The sequence below is a fragment of the Eurosta solidaginis genome, chromosome 4 (assembly GCF_040869045.1).
Source record: "Eurosta solidaginis isolate ZX-2024a chromosome 4, ASM4086904v1, whole genome shotgun sequence".
Taxonomy (NCBI): domain Eukaryota; kingdom Metazoa; phylum Arthropoda; class Insecta; order Diptera; family Tephritidae; genus Eurosta; species Eurosta solidaginis.
The window spans coordinates 21,106,128-21,127,781 of record NC_090322.1 but is presented as its reverse complement, the minus strand read 5'-3'; the positions used below and the strand labels follow the sequence as shown (position 1 = coordinate 21,127,781).

Genomic DNA, 21,654 nt, shown 5'->3' with positions numbered 1-21,654 from the left:
ACGTTGATGACATTCTTATTGCCAGTGATAATGAAGATCAACATATAAATCATTTAAAATCAGTTTTCAAAAGACTTGAAGAATATAATTTAAATATCAAACCTTCAAAATGTACTCTCGGTGTAAATAAATTAAATTTTTTAAGTTACGAAATTTCAGGCGAAGGTATTAAACCATCTTTAGATAGAATTGAAATCATAACAAATTTTGAAAAACCCATTTCTATAAATAAATTACAAAAATTTTTAGGTATGATAAATTACAATCACAGATATATTAAAATGTTAGCAACAGAACTTAGTCCTCTGCATGAAATGTTAACACATGCAATTAAAAACAAACTCAAACAATTAAATTGGACAAATGAAACCACAACAGCTTTCGAAAATGTTAAAAAACTTTTTGCTAAAAATACTTTACTTACACATTTCGACAAAAATGGTACTTTATCATTAGCAGCAGATGCATCAAATGTTGCTATTGGAGCAGTTCTTTAACAAACTAGCAATAATATACTAGAACCCTTAGCTTATTTTTCAAGAAAATTAACTACAGCAGAAACTAAATATTCAACATTTGATCGTGAACTTTTGGCTATTTATAATTCAATTAAACATTTTAAACATTTTCTTGAAGGTAGAACTTTTACTATTTATACTGATCATAAACCTTTAATTCATGTTCTAAATTCTAAAGTAGATAGATCTCCTCGTCAACTACGTCATCTTGAATATATTGCTCAATTTACAAATGATATTCAATATATACGTGGAAAAGACAACATAGTTGCCGACACACTTTCCCGTATTCCAGAAATAAATGCAATTTCAACTCAAGATATAAATTTAGAAACTTTATATAAAGAACAACAAACTGATACATTTTTACAAAAAACCATTTCTGATCAAAATTCTAAAAATAATTTAAAAGAAATTCATATTCCAGTTATTAATTTAAATATATGGTGTGATGTTTCTCTACAACCTTTTCGACCTTATGTTCCACATTCTATGAGAAGAATTATATTTGACAAAATTCACTCATTATGTCATCCAAGTATAAGAACAACTAGAAAATTAATTCAAAATAAATATTATTGGCCTAACATGCGTAAAGAGATTAACGATTGGACTTCATCTTGCATCAATTGTCAAAAATCCAAAATTTCAAGACATACTAAATCTCCTATCCAAAAAATTCAAATACCATCAGGCCGTTTTGAACATATTCATATGGATATTGTTGGACCTCTTCCAGTTTCAAATGGAAATTGTTATATTTTAACAATTATTGACAGATTTTCACGTTGGCCTGAAGCTTATCCACTTAAAGATATTTCAACAAATACTATATTAAAAACTTTTATTCAAAATTATATACCACGATTTGGTATACCATTAAATATTACAGTAAATCAAGGTTCACAATTCACTTCAAAATTTTTTACGGAATTAACTAAACTTTTAGGTTCTCATAAAATTCATACATCTCCTTACCATCCCCAAGCAAATGGCATGATAGAGAGATTTCATCGAACTTTAAAAGCAGCAATTATAGCATCAAACGACTCGGTTCATTGGTCTGACATTTTACCATTCATTCTACTTGGTTTACGAACTTCTATTAAAGAAGATTTAAAATGTTCATCTGCTGAACTTGTTTATTTATGGCCAAACACTTAGAATACCTGGTGAATTAATTATTTCAAATAGTAATAAAGAACATGATTTTTCTAATGACGCTCTTCATAAAATAAGAGATTATTTTTCGCTTGTTCGTTCTAAAGTTTTTCATCATAACAAAGAAAATTTTTTCGTTCCTAAACAATTAGAAAATTGTGAGTATGTTTTTGTTAAAGTTCTTCGTAAATCTAATTTAGAATCACCTTATGAAGGACCTTTTAAAGTTATCTCTAAGAAACATAAAACATTTACAATTCAATACAAAAATACTATTAAAAATATTTCAATTGATTTACTTAAACCAGCAAACATACTTATTAACACTAATTTAAATACAAATAAATTAAACAACAAAAAACAAAAAAAGGTTACATTTAATATTAATTAATAATTTGTTTGTTTCAAATTTTCTTGGAGGGGGAGTAAATATAGTGTTAACTACTTTGTACTCTTTACTTTAATTTTTAAAATAATTTTAATTGAGTTTTCGTGTTAACTTAAAATTTTGAATAACTTCAAAAAAAGAAAATTCTAATTAGTTGGAAAATATTTAAACTCAAAAATAAACAAAAATAAATTTTATATTGCAAACCAAAATAAAAGAGTTTTAAAATATCAACTTGAATGTTGATATATTAATTATAGAATAATTCTAATAAACTATTTATTCTATAAATTTTTATTGAATTATTTTGAAATATTAATTCGTTTAACAAAATTTTATATTCTAACATAATTTTCTTATTTTGATAACTTCCAAAATTTTCATTTAAAAAAGGTAACTTAATTATTTTAAAAAAATTTAAAAATCACAGGTAAGAAACAAGTAAAAGTATTAATATAAATAAAATAAACAACTTAGTATAGACCCTACATTTACTCCCCCTCCAGTGAAACGATCAATAAAATTAAATATTAATTAATGTTAAATGAAATTTTTTTTGTGGAGTGTAGTGTATTTTTGTTTCGTGTATTAGTCATAATTGTATGTGCGGGTTTAGGTAAAACTATGGAAACAGTTTTAATAGTATTACCATGTTGAATTTTGAATGTTTTATTTTGTTTGGAAATAACTTTAAATGGTCCCTCGTAAGGTGGTTGTAAATTAGACTTATGAATAACTTTAAGAAAGACGTATTCACAAGTATCTAAATTTTTGGGAATAAAATCATTTTCTTTGATATGATGAGTTATTTTTGATCGTACAATTGAGAAATCTTTTCTAAGTTTAATAAGAGTTTCATTTGTGTTATCAATTTCATTATTATAATTAGAAACAACTAATTCACCAGGAAGTCTAATTGTTTGTCCATATACAAGTTCAGCGGAAGAGCATTTCAAATCTTCTTTAATAGAAGTTCGTAAGCCTAAAAGTATCCAAGGTAAAATCTCTGACCAATGTGTGGAGTCGTCCGAAGCTGTAATTTCCGTTTTTAAAGTTCTATGAAATCTTTCAAACATTCCGTTTGACTGTGGGTGATATGGAGAAGTGTGAATTTTATGAGCCCCTAATAAAACAGTTAATTCAGTGAATAATTTAGATGTAAATTGTGAACCTTGATCTACTGTAATTTTGAGTGGAATACCGAAACGAGGAACATAATTTTGAACAAATGTAGTTGATACTGTTTTTGCTGAAATATCTTTTAATGGATATGCTTCTGGCCAACGTGTATGTCTATCGATAATAGTCATTATATACCGATTTTCTTTAGATATAGGTAGTGGACCAACTAGATCCATATGTATATGTTCAAATCGTCCTGAAGGAATATCAATTTTTTGAATAGGACTTTTCGTATATTTAGAAATTTTACATTTTTGACAACTAATACAACTAGTTGCCCAATTATTAATTTCCTTACGCATTTCTGGCCAAAAATATTTAGATTGAATGAGACGTCTAGTTGTTCGAACACTTGGGTGAGATAAACAATGAATTTTGTCAAATATAATTTTTCTCATTGAATTAGGAACATATGGTCTTAAAGGTTTTTGAGTAATGTCACACCAAATATTGAGATTTAGAAGAGGAATATTAATTTCTTTTAAATTATTTTTGGAACTAAGATCTGAAATTAATTTTTTAAGAATTTCATCTTTTTGTTGTTCATCATATAATGTTTGAAAATTAATATCTTTTGTTAAAATTGTATTAATATCTGGAATCCGTGAGAGAGTATCAGCTACTGTATTATTTTTGCCAGAAATGTATTGAATGTCATTGGTGAATTGTGCAATGTATTCAAGATGACGGGTTTGACGAGGTGATCTGTCTGTTTTTGAATTTAAAACATGTGTGAAAGGTTTATGATCAGTGTATATAGTAAATGTTCTTCCTTCAAGATAATGTCTAAAGTGTTTAATAGAGTTGTATATTGCTAGAAGTTCTCTATCAAAAGTAGAGTAATTAATATCAGTTTGAGTTAATTTTCTTGAAAAATATGCAAGTGGTTCTAAAGAGTTATTACTTATTTGTTGTAGAACTGCTCCAATTGCAACATTTGATGCATCTACAGCAAGTGATAGTTGACCATTTTTATCAAAGTGAGTGAGTAGTGTTTTTGTGTAAAAAGTTTCTTACCATTTTCAAAAGCTGAAGTAGTTTTTTCTGTCCAATTTAATTCTTTAAGTTTATTTTTGATAGCAAAATTTAACATTTCATGTAGTGGACTAAGTTCTTTTGCTAACATTTTAATGTATCTATGGTAATAATTCACCATACCTAAAAATTTTTGTAATTTATTAATTGAGAGAGGTTTTTCAAAATTAGAAATTATTTCAACTTGTTCAAAAGAAGGCCTGATTCCTTCACTAGAAATTTCATAACTTAGAAAGTCCAATTTTTTAACTCCGAAAATACATTTTGTAGGTTTAATATTTAAATTATATTTCTCAAGTCTTTTAAAAACTTTTTTTAAATATTCTATATGTTCTTCCTCATTGTTACTAGCTACTAATATGTCGTCAATATAGACAAAAACAAAATCTAAACCTGAAAATACTTCGTTTATGAAACGTTGAAATGTTTGAGCAAATGGTTGAGCACTGTAATCCAAATGGCATTCGTACGAATTCAAACGTTACGAATGGAGTTGTTATAGCTGTTTTGTGAATATCTTCTTCTGCCATTGGTATTTGGTGATATGCACGAATGAGGTCAATTTTTGAAAATATCTTTTTATTTTTTAAATCTATGTTAAGGTCATGAATATGAGGTAAGGGATACCTATCTGGTATTGTTATAAAATTAAGTCGTCTGTAATCTCCACAAGGTCTCCAGTCATTTGGATCTTTCTTAGGGACCAGATGGAGTGGAGAAGCGATGTGAGAGTTAGAAGGTCTACATATACCAGTTTTGACTAAAAATTCAAATTCAGTTTTTGCTATTTTTAATTTTATAAGATCTAGACGACGAGGTTTAGAAAAAGGAGATACTCCTTTTATTTCTATTCGGCGAACTGTTTTGTGTTGTACTTTTTCAGTATAATTAGGTTCACGCGTAATAAGAGGAAATTCATTTAAAATATTTGTAAATTTATTTTCTGAAATAGGAATCTTAAGGGAAAATATATCGCAAAAACCAGAAGATCCAGAAACTTTTAATTTTGTTTTCAAATCTGTAATTTCTTTATTTTTAATATCTACCAAAATACCAAATTTTTCTAAAAAATTTGCACCAATAATGGGAGTAGAAATATCTGCAAGAATGAAAGGGAATTCAAAATCTCTTCTAAGACCTAAATCAATTTTTAAAAGCTTTGTTCCAAAAGTTTCTATGTTAGCTCCATTAGCTGCCGAAAGTTTAAGGTCAGAAAAACGTTTATAAGTTTTAAATTTTGAAGAAGGAATAACTGAAACTATAGCACCTGTATCAATTAAAAAATTTAATTTATTGAATTTATCAAATATGAATAGACGGTGGGACGATTGATTATTAACGCCATTATTACCCACAGTCATAACGGATTTGTTTAGTTTAAAGAATTTGATTTTAAATTTAGATTATTTTTATTTACATTAAAATTACAGGGTTTAATACATTTGTAAGCATTATGTTTAAATTTTCGATGATACCAACATATATTATTATCATTATTAAAACTTCTAGATCTAGACAAATTTCTGAAGTTAGATTGATTTCTTTCTCTAGATCTAGATCGAATTTTTAATTCATTGATATCGGTAGTAATTTGATTTAAATTTTGAAAAATTGTAGTAGTTAAATCAGTTAAATTTTTTACACATTGTGTAAGAACATTATTTTCAATACTAGCTATTGAAGAAATTTTAGAAGAATGTGGTTTATTAATTAAATCAAAAAGTTTATCTGCAAGTGAAATTATATCAGTAATATTTTGAATATTACTTGAAGTTAAATGTATTTGAATATCTTGTGGTAATTTTCTGATCCATAATTTAAAAAGTAATTCCTGACTAAAAATAGATGATGAACTTGTTAGTGACTTCATATATCTAAAAAGTTCAGATGGAGATCGAGTTCCCAATTCAGTATTTGAAAATAATTTTTCAAGTCTTTTTTCCTTACTTAGAGAAAATCTTTCACAAAGAATTTTTTTAATTGTATTATATTTATTAATAGAGGGAGGAGGATTGATAACATCAACAATTTTAGATATTGTTTCTTGTTGAAGTGAAATAAGAACATTTTGAAATTTGATATTATCATCAATAATGTTATTTATTTTAAATTGTCCTTCAACAAGTAAAAACCATGTTTCAGGACAATCTGACCAAAATTGAGGTAATTTAAGGGATTTATTTGAATGGAATCTAAAGTTATCTCCTTGTGTAGAATTGTCTGAATGTGTGTCTGGAGTAGTATTAATGTTTGTATTTTGTGTTTGATTTAGAGCCATGGTGTTATTCGTGTTATTATTTAAATTCTCTGAAGATGTAAAGGAACGAGTTTTTATTGGTGAACGTAAAACCATTAAAATTTAAAAATGTAATTGTTCCCTAGAAAGGAAGTTAACAAGAGAAAAACTAATACTTAAACGTGAAGTAAAGTTAAAAAAAAAAAAAAATTTATAATAAATTAAAATAATTTGTTTATAAATATATATATATATATATATATATATATATAATTTAATATTATTTAACTTTCATTAAAAAAATTTTATTCATATAAAAATATATATTTATATTCGTACTTACATACAATGATCTTTTTAGCTATTTTTAATTAAATTTTAATTAAAAATGTTGATCGTTGATATTGCAATGAAAAGGTTGTTGAAGTATCTTAAATGATGCTTTGTATGAGACTATCCAGATCAAAATCAGCTTTTATTGAGGTGTAGATGAGACGTCGACGTTGCGTACAATTAATTAACAGTAAGTACACGTAGTAACAGCAACAGTAAAAATATTTAATATTCTAATATAATAAATAAGACGTTTATAGACACAAAGTATTTGAGAGTGACGTAGTGTTACTGCTATACTTCATTGTAGGTATCACTCTTATGTGCAAATTATTTTAAAAGTAGCCACTATAATGCGTTTATTATTCCGGCAAAAAAAAAAAATTTTTTCTTAGTAAATATATATATTTTATATCTGTATCTTTGCACACAATCGAAAATTGCACATTTATATATATATATAGATATACAGATTTTGACTTTTTGTCACATAACCATAAAGTAGTTCTGTAGGTGTTCCACTTCATTCATTTAATTTTGAAAGTATTGCACATTTAGATAACACGCTGTTCACAATGGTGTTGCACTTATATATACAGGAGGATAGTTGTAGGAGTTTGTTTGAAAAGCGTTGATATAGAGTTAACTTTTTAAAACTAATGTAGCGCTCGACAGCTGCTTAATATAGTACAGATCTATTGTTATTTATTTATTTTATTTTGGCAAGATCGCCATTATAGAATAATTATAATATACTATTTATTCTATAAATTTTTATTGAATTATTTTGAAATATTAATTCGTTTAACAAAATTTTATATTCTAACATAATTTTCTTATTTTGATAACTTCCAAAATTTTCATTTAAAAAAGGTAACTTAATTATTTTAAAAAAATTTAAAAATCACAAGTAAGAAACAAGTAAAAGTATTAATATATATAAAATAAACAACTTAGTATAGACCCTACATTTATTCCATTTATAGTTTAAATTAAAACTATTTATTTTTAATTTTGAATTTAGAAAATATGAAACTTTATTTTTTTTAAAGATGTTTTTCTTATAACTTCCAATATTTTCATTTTGAAATGTTATACAAAATAAAATGATTTAAAAATAATTTATAAAAACAAAGTATATATAACTAAAGTAGATAACCCTATATTTACTCCCCCTCCAGTGAAACGAAAAATTTATTTTTTAAATATTAATTTACAGTGTATATTAATTACTGTAAGAATTTTGTGTTGTAGTTTGAAAAACATTTGAATTGTGTCTTAATTGCGTTAAAAGTTTATATTAGTATTGATGTAAGTACCCAATCTTTTGATGAATTGATGTACTTGATAATTGATATTTGGTTGTATTATTTCTATGTTGTTTGAGAAATATTGTTATTTATCGTGATGTGATTGAAGAACCTGGGATGAGGTTGAATAATAGTAGATTGCAACTTTGTGTGCATAATTACTCAAAAACTTGTATTATGCAGAATATATGATCAATATATAATTGTACTCTGCATAATGTATGTCCAAGTTGTTGATAAGGAATGAAAAGTTGATTCCTTTAATTGTTTGAGGGTGAAATTGTCATTGATTTATATTATGTTAGTGAGCATAAATTAAGTTTTTTATATGATTTTAATTTCAATATGAAAGAATTGATATACATATATCAATAAAAATTATTTTAAGAAATCTTTTGAGATTTTTTAAAATTGATTATAGTAACTAGTTTGATTTAAAAAGTTTTAAGTTGTTTGTTATTTTTAATTGGAAATGAGATTGGTAAAATATGAATTTAAGTTTATATGTCTGTTGCTGTAAATTTACTTACATGTGTTAATGATATATATTTTTGAACCTTTTAAACTGGAGGAAAAGTATATATAATTAAAATATATTTAATGTAATTATAAATTAGAACAATCTAATAAGTAAACTATTTTATTATTTTATAATTTCACGATTTTGTGAATTGTAATATTTTTAAATAAAATTTTTATCTAAAGGTTTATAGAATCCATAAAAAAAAAAATATTTTTTGTAGATGCTAAATTCATAAAAAGAAAATGGTTGACTAGTAGTTAAATTGTTGATCTTTAATTGGTTTTATTTTAAAAATTGCACCGTTTTATACTTTAATCACTGATGTCAATCTTAAATTGTTGTTTATATGTATGTAAAATTGCTCTTTGATATTGAATGAAATATGTTGTTGTTTGTTTTAGTGATTGTAGTTAACGTTAACTATTCACTCGAATTGGGTTTTTGAAATATACTTCTTGTTAATTCAATATAAACAATGCGTTGAATGATTAAAAATTATAGTGGTTTGGCTAATTGTTAAAGGCATTTTTAGAACTGGATTTTTGGTAAGACTAAGACGTAAACTTTCTGCGTTATTAATATTTGCTTGTTTTCCATTAATTTCTTTCTTTTGATTTTGATGCTTGATATAAATTTATTTTACTATATGAATTTCCAGATTTTGTACAGGATCGTTGGTGGGATCGCCATTTATAGTTTAAATTAAAACTATTTATTTTTAATTTTGAATTTAGAAAATATGAAACTTTATTTTTTTTAAAAGATGTTTTTCTTATAACTTCCAATATTTTCATTTTGAAATGTTATACAAAATAAAATGATTTAAAAATAATTTATAAAAACAAAGTATATATAACTAAAGTAGATAACCCTATAGAGGTATTCAAATAAAATAATTTTAAGTTATACGGCTTTATTGAAAGCAATACTTACATTAAGTAATAATAATAGTAAAACATAGAAAATAATTCGGTAGGTCTTAGGTACTAGTTATCACAGTCCTCATCAATCTAGGGCGTTGATCAGACAAATAAATAAAAGCGTTGGGCTTGTGAAAATTCTATTGATAGTCAACCGCTCATATCGTTACAAATCATATTTTAATTCATTCCAACTTCCAAAACTTGGAACCTAAGCCTTCGTATGCGTACTCATATCTGCGACAAGCGATATAAGGTACGATTACACTTAACTTCTCATAAAAAGGAAGATCCAGGGGAGCTACTCTGTATTGCGATTCGAAAACGAATTCGATGCGATTGTCAAATCCGAGTCGATAAGCAAATGGTACTCTGTATTGCTATAGCATTGCTAACAGTGTTGCCTTTTTGCTGTTTCCGTATTTGCCTGTGTGGGTTGGCATTACTGCTAGAAGATGTCAAAGAATGTAAGAACAAAACAAATAAAGTAAAAAAATAAACAATTGTAATTGTATGTTGCGATTAGGAACGCGTTCAATTCGGCTTGTGTTTTAAATTAATACTATGTTCAAACAGAAAAATAAATTGAGGAAATTTCGATTTGAATTGAGTGCTGTTCATACAACTCGATTTAGCTTACACAATAGTAATTTGATAGCTGGTTGGCTCATCTCTACAGCAAGAACATACCTTTGTTCAGACTGTCAAAATGAACACGCACATTATTAGGCAAATGAAATGGAATGAAAACATAAAACTTTGAAATTTTTGTGTGTTGTAAGAAAATGTGTTCAATGTTTTTGTTTCATTTTGATTTTGCCATCTTCTTTTGACAATCCAACTCCAGTGAATTGAAAGACATAAAATCAGCTGATTAGATGAGCCAACCATATAGTTCAGCCATGCGTAATTGACGTTTAAGTATACTCAATAAACACACTTTACAATGTTGCATTTGCAGTTTGAAACAATTTATTACGCAATTTTTTTAAATTGGAAATTTATTATTACAATTTATTATATAACAAATTGCGTAATAAATTGCCCAAACAGTATAAATTGCCAATTTGGTGTGTGTTTGAACCTAGTATAATAGTTGCAATAAAGATTTAAAAGTGTATAAAATGGATTCAGTGGCACTGTTGGATGACAAACGAGGAGCGCATTGAAAGACGAATTATTCGTGATAGCTCCAATATAATGAACCTTAGTGATAAGAGGTATGCAAAATCTATGAATTTGTAAGTTTGTGACCTATAGAAAGTTTATTTTTTGTGTTTAGTTTTGTTCAAAATTTCCGCCTGAATAAGGATGCATTTTTATATGTGCTAGATAGCATAAACGGCGAACTCAAGAGCCCAAAAAGGTCAACCGCAGTTCCAAACATTTTAAAGTTGTCGAGCACATTGAAGTTTCTTGGCCAGGGGGCGTATCAACACTTGATTGGTCAAGATCGCCACACGGGTATGGCCCAGCAAACGTTTTCCCGTTGCATGTTCGAGGTGTGTAGCGCCATTGAAAAAGTGCTATGTAAAAAACATATAAGAGTTTCCATTGTCTGAAGCGGAAATGAATGAAGCAAATAGAAGTTTCTATTCGGCTTGCGGAATTCCAGGAGTGATTGGTGCGGTCGATGGAACTCACATTCAATTGGTACGACCGGCTCGAGACGAGCATTTATATTTTAACCGTAAGCTCAAACATAGCATTAATTCAATCAATAGAGTAAAAAATTCCGCAAAGAAGTCGGCGATCTCTTGATCATCGCTGGAAATATTATCTTGGAATTTCATGGATGATGGAAACCCTTTCACCCTGCGTTTAGAGTTTACGAATCCGTAAAATGCCTTCGGGTTGCAAGTTATATTTCTTTTCATTTTACAAAGATAAGCTTTGTAACACGTTTTGTTCAATTGAAAATACTTGCAGCGTAGAATCGAGTACTGTAAGTAATGGTTATGTAAACCCGTCTTTTTGAACAACTTGAAAGATCGAGACTTTTTATTCTTTAAAATTTTCAGCTCTTTAGTGAACCATACTTGGCTTGTATCGGAATGCACACAAATCCGCTTAGGTACGTATTTTTCAAAAAGACAGTAAATGGTATTGTAAAAGTGAGAAACGCTTTGCTCCATATCAGCATTAAATATTGGCCACACTATTCGAGATAGATCACGATTTGATTTTTTAAAATTGGCCTTCGCAAAGTCGAAGCGATAACTGGAGTTGTATCGTTTATTTCCGCTGTTACAAGCATAATTTACAACTTCGTAAACTATTTTGAGGGAAGGGTGGTAAGCATCTTCAGGTTCAATAATGGGTTCGCATCGACTAATGGAATATTTAGATTCATCATCCACAAAGGCTAAATCTAACACTCTTCCGAATTTATTCGTTTGGATGTTGATTTGTTGAAGGCACAGCTCAGACATTCCGTCTAGAAATTCATTGTTGGAAGAGTTTGACGAAACTGGTACGATATTAAAGTCAGAGATGCACCATGATATGTGTGGCATATTGAAGTCACCCAAGACAATAATGGAATCGGAAGGCTTTAGCATCGAATTAACAGTTCTTAGCAAGGAAATGTGATGCATATAAACGGACAGTTCAGAAGATGGCGGGATATAACAGATGGCCAAATAAATGTGGATATTTGCTAGTTGTGCGCGTATGCACAAGAACTCAGTTGTATCGGTGGTGGTTACGCAAATCTCTTCAGATGGTATTGAAGAGTGTACAGCAAGCAGAACTCCACCTCCAACCCTGTTCAGGCGGTCATTTCGATATATTTGGTAGTCATTACAGAGGATCTCTGAGTTAAAAACATGAGGTTTCAGCCAGGTTTCGGTTAAAGCAATTATATCGTAGCTTGAGTTAAATGATTTTAAAAACAGTTCTGTTAACTTGGTGTTTAAGCCTCTAACATTTTGATAAAGTATATCTAAAGCAGATTTTTCGTTCAGTTTTTTGAATCAGTGTTATTAACAGGGATGTTTGCTAAGTTTGGAACACTCTTATTCCGCCTATATTCAAACTCCCGCACAAGTGCCCCAGAGGGCCAGAAATCGTTACTCAAGATAGTGTCAAAATGGTCAATAGGTACATCTAATCTAAAGGAAGATACGTTTCTTTCATAACTAAAATTAAATTTCCGAATTGTTACGTCATGGGTTTTCCTTTTTGAGAATATATACGATTTCAGATCCTCCTCAGTAGTATCCCTCTCGAATCTTGCCCCGAATATCGATTTTATAGGAGGGACTACAACCAACTTCCTAGTTCCAGGCTCAGTCGCCTGAGAACGGTTTGCAGGTTCAATATTTTTTCTAGCTGCTAGTTTTGTTGGAGGTGCCTTTGATGTTGAAGGCTCTACTGTAAGAGGACTTGGAGATGTTAAGTTTATTAATTCTATCGTGCTGGGTGTAGGCACGATTGGGTTCTGGATGTTTTGAACGGGGTCTAGGGTCAGTACGCCAGCCGAGACATCAGTTCGTTTTCGTTTACTGTCACGACTGTCGCTGTTAGCATTAGCAGCTGAATCGGTAATACATTTGAAAGTTTTAAACAAGTTTTCATAATACTTGAATTTATCCCCTAATGTAGAAAGTTCCTTACCGATTTCGGAGAATGCGTTTCAGGTATGTTTGAAAAGCTTAAAAAGATCCACTTCCGTGGATCTGCATTTCAAGCACGACCAACGCACACCCTTGTTATCGTTGATCGCATCACACACCCTTGCTGTCAAACTAGCGCACTTCATATGAGCAAGCTCATCACAAAGCGAGCACGACAAGAAACGCTCGGTATCACCTTTCAATTGGCAGTTAACAAAATTGCAAGACATTATAAGTTAAAGTAAAATTGATTAAACAGACGGAGGCAGTGAAAATAGTTTGGAGATCACAGTAAGAAAATCACTGTTTGAGCAGTTTGAAGATCACTGTATGAGCAGTTTAAGATCGCTATTAACTGACGCTTAACAACACACAATGCAAACAGCTGTGGCAGTGAAAAGAAAATGAAGTAAATGTGCACGAGCAAATAACAATTGAAAACTGAAAATAAATAAATGCCAATCAAATGCAACAACAAATATGCAAAGTGACTCGGCAAATATGTATGTATGTATGGATATACACACTTTATCAATTATTTTTAAGATACAATTTATTTTAGTAAAGAAAAGCAGAACTTTAAATTGCTGAATGCAGTACACAACGTGTTTACACTTATTTTTAGCACAATAATTATTTAAACAAACAAATTTATTGATTTAAGACAAAATAAGGCACAGTAGAAATCAAAACACAACTTCACAGCTTGACGTTCGCACTATATTGGTCTATGATTTTATTTATTTATTTTTAAATTCCAAGATTTTGACTTGATACATCAATTGGTCTCCCGAAACGTTGGAAAATTCTCGATTGAAAAATGGGAAGTGCCACGCCCATTTCCAAAAATGATTTTCCTTTTTCATTTTCTTGTTATAAACACACTATAAGTAAACCAGCATATTTACTACTTTTTATAAGATTTAGTGGGGCATTATTCTCAAAATTTAAAAAAAAACGGTTTTAGGAATTTTCAATGGGAATGTGCCAGGCCTTAACCTGTAGCTATCTGCCCAAGAGTTTGGAATTTTATTACCTACATACAAAGGAATAATTTGAGGGGCGGTACAGCCCTTTGCGGAAAACAAATTTTTAAGACCACTCTAATGTACATACAAGCCGCGCAAGAAGAATTTCAATGCGAAAGTGAGAGTGAAGAATTTAGGCAAAATGGATAAATTTGTAAAATTGGGTGGGTTCTTCAAGAAAAATGAGGGGCGGTACAGCCCTTTGCGGAAAACAAATTTTTAAGACCACTCTAATGTAAATACAAGCCGCGCAAGAAGAATTTGAGTGCGAAAGTGAGAGTGAATAATTTAGGCAAAATGGATAAATTTGTAAAATTGGGTAGGTTCTTCAACAAATATATGTAAAATTCTTATTAAAGTATTTAATATTATTGTCTGATAGGTACTAAAGGTCAAGAAGCAGCTTCAAATATACCCAAAGATAAAGATGCGAGTATTTTAATAAAAGGGAATGCATAAATTGAAGATATCATTTTCAGGTTACGCCGAAACGGTCACGGCGGTTTTGCGAATCGTGGTTCCTTTAGAAGTTTTTTGGAAAACTACTTCTACTAGCAAAAGAGCTGATTCTACATACTCTTTCTCTAATTTATGTGGATTCGTTGCAGATCTAATGTGCTTGCCATACTCATCAGCGAAAGTAGAACGAATTTTATCTAAAATAAATTTAAACAAAACAAAAATCAGAAACCGTCTGGAACCTACATTAAAAGGAAAATTGCTAGCCCAAGATTATTTAAAATTGAATAACTTTTTCTGTCATAATATTGAACCGCAAATAAATATGGTAAAAAAATCAATGCGAAAATGTATAACTAAGAAACTAAAATAATATAGGAGGTTATGCGAATTCGATTAGAGCTCAAAGAAAAAAGATTAAAATTACTGAAAACAAGTACCTTTTGTATGTAAGGATTCAAGGTTCGATTCGAGCTCAAAGAAAAAAACAAAAAAGCAATTGTTAAAATGACGGAAAACAAGTACCTTTTGTATGTAATAAAAAATTTATCTTTTAAGAGGTTTTTGTTATTTATAAAATAAAACGAAATGAATTAAAAACGATTCTATATGTTGTATGTGGCAACAAAAAATAACAATCAAAGACAGTTTTCAGGAAAGCGCTTTTAAAGTTAATATTGTTGAATGAAATCCGGCGATCTCATTTTGGTTTCCGGGGAATACAATCGCACGTCCTCTGGTAATAACACAACTTCGTCCTAACTCAACTTTGGTTGTTATTGGTTATTGCCATAGATATGACGAAAAAAAAATATATGGCAACGCTGGTTGTGAATCTCAAAACAGCATGCATATGTGAAGTGCATTTTACTCCCAAAGATTTCGAAAGATATATGCAATGTGAATTAATATTTTATAATTATATATTATAATTATTAATAGCAGCCCAAAATAAATTTAATACATGATATGATTATTTATATAACTACATCTTTTTATAAACATCACTATCCCGTATGGGGCCTTTATATCTGTTTGTTGTGTAGATGCTGGTTGTCCGGCGGATGCACCCGCTGCTAAACCTGATTGTCGTGTGTCTCTTTTTGGGGGTCCAATTGGTAAATTTTCTTCGAAAATTTTACGTAAAACACGAACTTTGATTGGTTCTCCTATATCCATGAATAAATCATGCTTAGCACCATCTTCTAGTGGGTATTCCCATACCCAAGCTTGTTCAGCTTCCTCGAACCGGGAAGGATGTTGTAATGCAGATGGCGGTATTAATATATCATCAAAGAATACAAGGGTATGTATGTATGGGAAACGCCATCCTCCTGTAGGATTATTAAATCTTTAAGCGATACGGTATCTTTCGGCGCAATGCAGAGACCCAAATTTTATAAAACCTGTTACAATAAAATGAAAGTTTAGTAATTTCACATACACATACACATAGATTGAACTTAGTTATTGGCCAATTTTCGTTTGATCTCGTCCCTTATTGCCTCCACCAATTCCAAATGAAATTGATCTGGTGCTATACGAATAGTGTCCTTCAATTCTGCGTTATGTAAAAATTAAAGTGGTTATTAGAAGTGTAAAGGGCATTAATAGGCCTTTCGAAAGATACCTTAAAATCCTAACAGCTATTCTTACAGGACACTGTAGACTGAACAGTCGCATGCAAAAGCTGGGTATAATATCGATTGTACCGATTTTGTGATTGAACAGTGGAGACGACGGACCATATCCTTCTGGAGTGTAACGCAATCTCAAGACGTAGGGCTAAGTTTATGGGCTCACCATGGCTAGAACATTCTCACATCAAATCCCTCAAGCCAGGTGAACTGCTAGGGTTCTTCAGAGATGTTGGCTTGGATGAGGTGCTGTGAAGTAGCTGAGGGCACAATTAATTATCTATCTAAAGTGTGGATTTGGAGGAGAGAGAATAATGAGGTTAATCATACACAGGAACCGACGATCGTTTGCATCAGGTGAGTACGAAAGCAATCAAACTAATGTATTTTTGCTGTTAAGGCAACAGAAGTACGAAAAAAACTTAATTCCATGTAATATTACCTGATGCACAATCATTGCAACGTATACTTTAGCCAACTTCATTTCCCAATTCCACGCCCATTTCTGAGCTATAGGCGCTGCAACCCGCATGGCAGCTACACGTCTAGGTTGTGTAAAACAGATTTGTAAAACCAGCCAGAACTATTAAAATCTGAAAAGATGAGATATTAAGTTTTTAATTTTTCAAATTGTGCTGTATTTTACCTGATGCTCTTTTACTGCAGCTTTTAGATCATCTTTAAATGGATAAACGATATTGAATATAATTTAGCACCATTGCGTGCTATAATCTGTATCAAGCCATTGATTATAGACTTCCAACAAACTCAAATCATCACGTTGCATATGATTGAAGTTCTTACGAGCTGTATCGGCATGTATGATTTTATTTTTTGGACGATAGAATATTGCGCTATTCACAGAAAGCATCGCAACAATTGATACCAATTCTTCGGAACATTTGTACCTAAAATTACGGAATTCAAATTTAATAATCCTGTTTACAATGTATGGACTTCCGAGTATGAAATCAAACTCAATTATACGCATTGGTTAGCAACTTTTCAAATTCGGAATGCAATTTTTCCAAACTACTTCTCACTAACCAACAATTTGACCCACTATTGCGGCGGCAATATTGAACAGCATAAAAAAGCACACACGAATGTATTAATAACGATATTTTATTTGAAAGGGAAGGGTAGGGGGGTTTTAATATCTGAAAGGGATATTTTTTTGAAAGAAATGTTAAAAATATAAGTTTTTGCTCTTACTTATTCGTTCTATTCCTTCGGCTGTACATAAGAAATGAAGCCGTTGGAAGCCATTACAAATTTAAAATTCCAATATACATATACAGAGTTGAAATAAGAGTTAGTTACATTTCGTTTATATCAGGGTTGAATTCAAAACCTTAAGCTAGGTACATACGTCATTAACACCCACTATTGGATCAACTGGAAATTAGGCTATAGGTCTACCCAATTTTGTTAGTTCACCATGATGATTGACAGCACCCAAAGTGTATAATTGTTCTAGAGCTAAGTTTTGGCGATATTTGTAGCCAGCACAACTTTCCTAGCATTGGGTGGTGTAGGTTGGAAAATGTTTGCTTGCATATCACTTGGTAGATTTGCATACACTGGTATGATGACAAGCTCACGTGTTTTTGGAGCCCAACGTTTAACACGATCTTTTAAAACTTATTGGCATGTTTTAACTTCATCTTGTATAAGAAATATAGGCGCATCATCTAAGAATTTGGAAAATTTATCAGCATCCATAGTTGCGCTGGAAATTAAAAGCTTTTTATTCTATACGACAGCATGACACTGCTAATACGCGTCCAAAAATATCGACAGAGGTGACAAACGACGCGACCTGACATCAGTATAAATAATCCGAAACCAGAAAAGAAAAATTTTGAGTCGTTCAAAAGATATTAACGAAAAACCAAACCGCGGGTCCCTCCGAAACCGGGGGTGGAATCCACAGTATTTTTGCGCCTTTCTGCATTGACGGCCTTCGGCCGCGCTTATAAAAAATTACTCTGGGTGAGTTCAACACCGGTTTGGAGACCAAAACTATATCCGCACAACGCTTGTGGATACAACAAAATCATTAAAATTACAACAACCACATGCAAATTTTCAATTTTGTTTGCAAATATCTCCGAAAAAAAATAAAATTTTCAACTTCCGCTTTCGGATTCGTGATCCTGGGTCCAAAGCGCGTCTTTTGACACGTCTTTCTCCCCATATTTTTGAACGAGTTTTAGCAGTTTTACCCTAAAGTAAAGAATTACCGATATTTTTGGTAGTGTGTTAGCAGTCGACCCCTCAACTAGACTTCTACCGATATAAGAATCATCAAATGTTTGGAAAACTTAAATTTGAGAAAATTACCTACCCTTTTTCAAATCCTACGGCATGTAATAACGGTTTATCCTTACCAATTGGCGGCCTTTTTAATGTTTCCCGCAATTTGTAGCGACTGCTTTTTGCGTTCACAAAAATACAAAAAACGTTTGGAAAATAGTGTTTACATATCGCTCATTTACTTCAATAGTGTCATAACTCAAAAAACATGACTTTTGAGTTAATAACATAGAAACGTACCCAATATCATGATCTGTGTTGTGTAAATAAAATCTTTGTGATCAGTTAAAAATTTACCACGTGCTATAAAAATGAAAATGTGCTTTTATATGCGCAAAATATGGCAGTTAAAATCTTTGAATATATCCCCTGGAAACTTTTGTTTTTTGAGTTATTACACTATTGACGTAAATGAGCGATATGTTAAAATTGAGTTGAGGTTAAGAACGATACATTTACGGTTGAAAATTTTTAACTAAGCAATTATTCATTAAAATAAAAGGAAATTTACACAAAAACATCTTGTATTTTGTATGGAAAACTATAGAATAGCATATCAGCTGTTCGCTCGAGGGTCTACTGTGACGTAGTTGCGCAGAACGAAGCAATTTTGATCTCTTGAATGCGCAATTTCTGTGGGTGATTTGTGCGTCACACTTGACTGCTTGAGCTAATGAAAGAAAGAGAAAAAACAAAAGCTAAAGAAAAATGACGTTAAAATCGCCCATAAAAAACAGCTGATCTTTTGTTTACATGCGCAATGCATAATCTTGGGGTGTGATTTTTGGAGTTAGCGTACGGAGTGTTTGGACCCAACTATAGCTGGAGACATTGGTGCTTTATCGGTAACCGTATCGGTAACCTTTTAACAGCTGATTCGACCAACCTTATGAGAATCAATGCAATCGATTATTGGTGCCGCTAAGGTCGTAACCGTATCGTAGCCAACCAAATGGGTTTTGGTTTACCGTCGTAACGATAAACAGCTGATTACGTTAGGGATACGGATACAGCGATACGACATACGGCACCAATGACTCCAGCTTATATCCTTTTTCCGATACCTTAGTAGTCGATGCAAAAGCACTGAGTAGTCGATGCAAAAGTATCGACTACAAATTTTGTTGGTATCGGGTCAAAAGTGTGAATACCTAATTGTTTTTTCTAGTATCGTTTCATCCCTAAGTCTCCTTGCTGGTTTACTTGTGGAGTTCTAATAATTTTTACTGAACAGGTACACTCGCTCAAATGGATACAAGTGATCTATATATCGATTACCTCTGTCGGACCTGTATGATTAAACTGAAAGCCTTCAGGTGTGAAGGCAGCACTGAACCACAACACCAATCCATCTTTGAAACTATTGAGGAATGCGACGAATTACGAATAGCTGATTTGTTATCCCGCACAATACCCCAAATAGTCGAAGTGCAGCTAAGTGACGAGCTACCAAAAAAAATTTGTTGTAAATGCTTGCACCAATTGATAATTCTGTATCGGTTCCAAAAATTGTGCGTGCAATCCGACCATAAGATGCGAGAAATGGTTTCTAAAAAATGGGATGATTTAAACATGTCGATGATGGAGACAGCAATTGAAGATGAAGTATTACCAAACGACGCAGATTCATACCCGTTGAGCAGTTGCCAGCCCAAATGCACTCCTCAAAACTCACTTCTTCCAGAAACCGAAACGGCTCTTGAAGGCAGACAGGAAGCAATTGAGTCGGAATCAGCACAAAATGATGAGCATTCATTAAAAAACGAACAATTACTGGATTTTTGTGAAAATTCGCAAGGCGAGTTAAACGAATTTATGAAAAACGATCCCATTGAAGATGAAGAAAATACTGAAATAAGCGAATTTATCAAAAACGAGCCCGTTGAAGATGATGAAGAAAATACTGAATATAGCGACACAGTTCATTCAACAACCTTTGTGGCCAAAGAAGAATTTACAACGGAAGAGCAAAAAGTCATTGTGCCGTAAGTATAATAAGGATTATATTGCTAACTTTTTGTTTTATGTATGTATATCGCGCCTATTGGCGCGTCTCCAGCTAACATAGGATACCATAAGGAGCAGCGTTAGGATACCCAGCTCAATGCACGCGTCATTTTAGGGTGGCTCGGAAGATGCTCGAATTGGAGCGTATTCGACGTAGAAAATATTCTTTGAAAATGTAAGAAAAAAGTGCTCACCCTTGAGAGACTCATTACTTCTATTTTGATAGAATTTTGATACTTCTCGATTATTGAAATTTTTCGAAAACTTTTTTTTTGTTTCGCGTAGTTTGGGCTAATAATTGAGCAATAAACGCCAAAAGGGCTCGACAATATTACGTTTGAATTTCTGTTTGTGATAGAAACCGACAGTCCATCGAAGCCCCACTAGCACTTAGCACGTTTAGTTGTAAACTGATTAAACTCAAAATTTTGCCTTTTTTAGATTTTTCGATATACCAACCAAACGAACTAAGAAGATTATGCTGACATTTATAGAATACTCAGAAAGACCAAAATAGCGGACATATATGCTTTTGAATCTCAATTCTATAATGGAAGTCTATGAAAAAATAAAACTGCGTTTTCCCAACAAAATAAAATTTTGAATTACATCTGTTTACAATAAAATGGGCCACATATTGGAACGAAGTTACAATTTTGAATTAAGTGCAAAACAAGGCTGTTTGTTTATATTTTTTGATGCTTGCAATTTATTCGTTAAGTCTTATGAAAAGGAAAATTTGTTGATTTGGGGCAAATCTTTTTACCATTTCGTTTGAAAGATTTGTAAAATTTTAAAATATAAGGTCATGGTACACCTAGAAGGTTTAATGTGGTTGTTGTTGTTGTTGTTGTTGTTGTTGTAGCAGTGCTTCGCCCAATTCAATAGGTGCGGCCCATCACAAATTGTTATCAATATCCTCTAACGGAAGTCCAAGGAAACTTGCTGTTTTAACAGGGATGGACCATAATGAGAGGGGTG

At 31.1% G+C, this 21,654-nt stretch overlaps 1 protein-coding gene and 2 long non-coding RNA genes across 5 annotated transcripts in view; 2 read left to right on the top strand and 1 right to left on the bottom strand.

Moving 5' to 3' along the window:
* Positions 1–9,149: 9,149 nt before the first annotated feature.
* LOC137249267 (uncharacterized) lies at positions 9,150–17,666 on the top strand. Its single transcript, XR_010952312.1, has 3 exons — positions 9,150–14,570; positions 14,634–14,680; positions 14,731–17,666. It is a non-coding gene; the product is annotated as an uncharacterized lncRNA (long non-coding RNA).
* LOC137249268 (uncharacterized) lies at positions 15,866–17,362 on the bottom strand. Its single transcript, XR_010952313.1, has 4 exons — positions 16,994–17,362; positions 16,790–16,940; positions 16,341–16,631; positions 15,866–16,271 (listed from the first exon to the last, which is right to left on the bottom strand). It is a non-coding gene; the product is annotated as an uncharacterized lncRNA (long non-coding RNA).
* A 2,145-nt stretch (positions 17,667–19,811) lies between the features above and the next one.
* LOC137249244 (zinc finger protein 345-like) overlaps positions 19,812–21,654 on the top strand; it is a 198,491-nt gene continuing 196,648 nt past the window's right edge. For 2 of the 3 annotated variants that reach the window (XM_067780563.1, XM_067780562.1), the window contains exon 1: positions 19,812–20,651. In XM_067780563.1, coding sequence (XP_067636664.1) covers positions 19,915–20,651 — 737 coding nt within the window. In that variant the 5' untranslated portion in view covers positions 19,812–19,914. The remainder of the gene's footprint in view (positions 20,652–21,654) is intronic. The other variant, XM_067780560.1, reaches the window with a different exon arrangement.